The sequence below is a fragment of the Cebidichthys violaceus genome, unplaced genomic scaffold (genome assembly GCF_023349555.1).
Source record: "Cebidichthys violaceus isolate CVI_PGR_0920_01 unplaced genomic scaffold, fCebVio1.0.p SCAF_29, whole genome shotgun sequence".
Classification (NCBI taxonomy): domain Eukaryota; kingdom Metazoa; phylum Chordata; class Actinopteri; order Perciformes; family Stichaeidae; genus Cebidichthys; species Cebidichthys violaceus.
In genome coordinates, this window is record NW_027176472.1 from 2272240 (window position 1) to 2274351 (window position 2112).

General features: G+C 38.5%; 1 protein-coding gene across 5 annotated transcripts in view; it reads left to right on the forward strand.

Annotated features, from left to right (window-relative positions):
• The first annotated feature begins 1808 nt into the window (after positions 1-1808).
• LOC137880737 (V-set domain-containing T-cell activation inhibitor 1-like) overlaps positions 1809-2112 on the forward strand; it is a 14202-nt gene continuing 13898 nt past the window's right edge. For all 5 annotated transcript variants that reach the window (XR_011103827.1, XR_011103825.1, XR_011103824.1 and 2 more), the window contains exon 1: positions 1809-2112. This exon is cut by the window's right edge and continues 39 nt beyond it. Coding sequence is in view for 1 of the 5 variants with exons in the window: in XM_068722247.1 (XP_068578348.1) it covers positions 2061-2112 (52 nt within the window). In the remaining 4 variants the exon portion in view is untranslated.

Sequence of the window (2112 nt, forward strand, 5' to 3'; positions counted from 1 at the left end):
GGCCCTATGGAACCTCTTCTTATATTTCTCAGTTTTAGTTTTCTCTTTTGCGAGCTGTGCCTCCAATATTTCTATCTGATTTTTCAGTTTCCTCTTCGAACTTCTTCGAATGCTTTCCCCTTGACGCCGTTGCCTGAAACACAAAATACTTGTAAGGATTTTTAGTAAGATTTTAGCGAGTTAGTTATCAATACGTCATTTTATGGGGACATAAACAGTTGATAATTGTCCTTCAAATAAATCTAAACTTTCTAATAAGTCTTATTAGCTAATCTTCCAATAATCTAACCTGGAGGGCCCTGGCTCAGGCTGATTTTCAGGATTTTCAGGAGCTGCAGGGGAGTTGGGTGGTGTCTCTGACTGTAGCAAAGCACTGGCCCTGTTTCTGGCTCTGGCTTGACTCTTTGCCTCTCTCCATTTCTTTCTTTTTGCCCTCTTCTCTCTCTCACTGAGCTCATTGACACCCTTCTTCTTTCCAGTCTCTCTGTCTTTATTCCATTTGTCCCTCTCTTTCTCAAGGTACTTTCTTCTTCTGTCCGGGTCAGCATCACGACGTTCCCGATATCTCCTTGCTATCTCAGCTCCTTTTGAGCTCATTCCTTGAAAAAGACACTTCAAAATGTTCCCTTACACACTAATTGGCGGTCCAGGTTAACTAGGCTTGCCTTATCAAACTAGGGTTGCTGATACCGCCAAAAAAGTCCATATTGTCCACTCCTACTATGTATAGCATGTACTGTTATAAAATGTGTGTAATAACTGTTGTAATATGTGTAACATTATCAGCTTGTGGCATAAACTACGCACATGTCCTTCCTGTCACGAACCATGTCCACCCTGTCATGGAAGGCTTGATGATAGGGTGGACAATGACAGGGTGGACATTTTTGGCTAATGTTAGCATTTAATGAGCACATGGTGGACCTTCAGTTAGCAACATGAATCAATTAGCAAGGTGACTGTGTACTGTTTAACAAATATCTTTCAAATTTCTGAAAGGTTTTTATATTAATTGATATTTCACTACGACAGAGTGGACATGTTAAGCTTGACAACATCCAACTACACACATAATATGATGAAAATTACGAAATATAAGTGTAAATACTTACTCTGCAACTAGCCACTGTTTCAGCCTCCAATGAAGAAAGACAAAATGGTGGTAGTAATGTAACTGAAAACATCAGAGGGTTTCTTAAAGGGGCAATTACCCCATAATGACAGGGTGGACAGCAATTTCAGGGACACATGCAAAATGTTCAATATGATTATGAAAATAGACTATACATGATCAAAATGACTCGTTTTATCAAATAGCTTGTTTTGGACAATAAAACCATATACATTTTTGGGGGATTTAGTATCATTTAACCACTTATTACGCAAACTGTAGTTAGCAGAGCAGTGTGTGGGACATTACAAAATCACGTACATCCAATGAAAAAAAACTGTATAAAATGAAGGAAACACATTTCAAGAGACTTATCATTGTACTGATATGTGTGTAAATGTTTGGCCATTTATAATAAGACCTCAGAGTTTCATTATTCTGCTACATTTTCATGATGACTGAGTGATTCTGATGAGGACACCAAAGGCACTTTATAGTGATATTGACCCTTATAGGTCTAGAGGTAAAACATGAAGTATTAAATATACGTTAATGTGGTATTTTTGTTTTGTTTTGGGGTAAAGAGTGTTAGTCTGTTGTGTGATTCACACTGCAGCAGAAGGTGGCGGTAATGCTCCAACAAGATGGATGACTACCAACATAAAACCAGTAGAACAACAACAACAACAAGGGGAAACAGGAGAAGAAGAAGAAGAAGTTAACTTTTGGTTTCGAAAAGAACTTCTCGGTCTAAAGTTCTAGTTACTGGTGTTGAATACTATCGTCTGTTTAAACGTTTATAACTGTTCAATAGTTACTCTCTGTCGGTTTATTTGTTAAAGTTTAACTTAAACTCTCTCAGCCGTCCTCTGTCTCTGCTGAAACTAACAACAATAGCAGCTGTGTGGGCTAACTGTTAGCTCACCTGTTAGCGGTTCTTCGTGACAACATGTTGGGCTTTAAACTTCCCTTCAGTCCTCTGGAGCTTCTGTGTTTGTTCT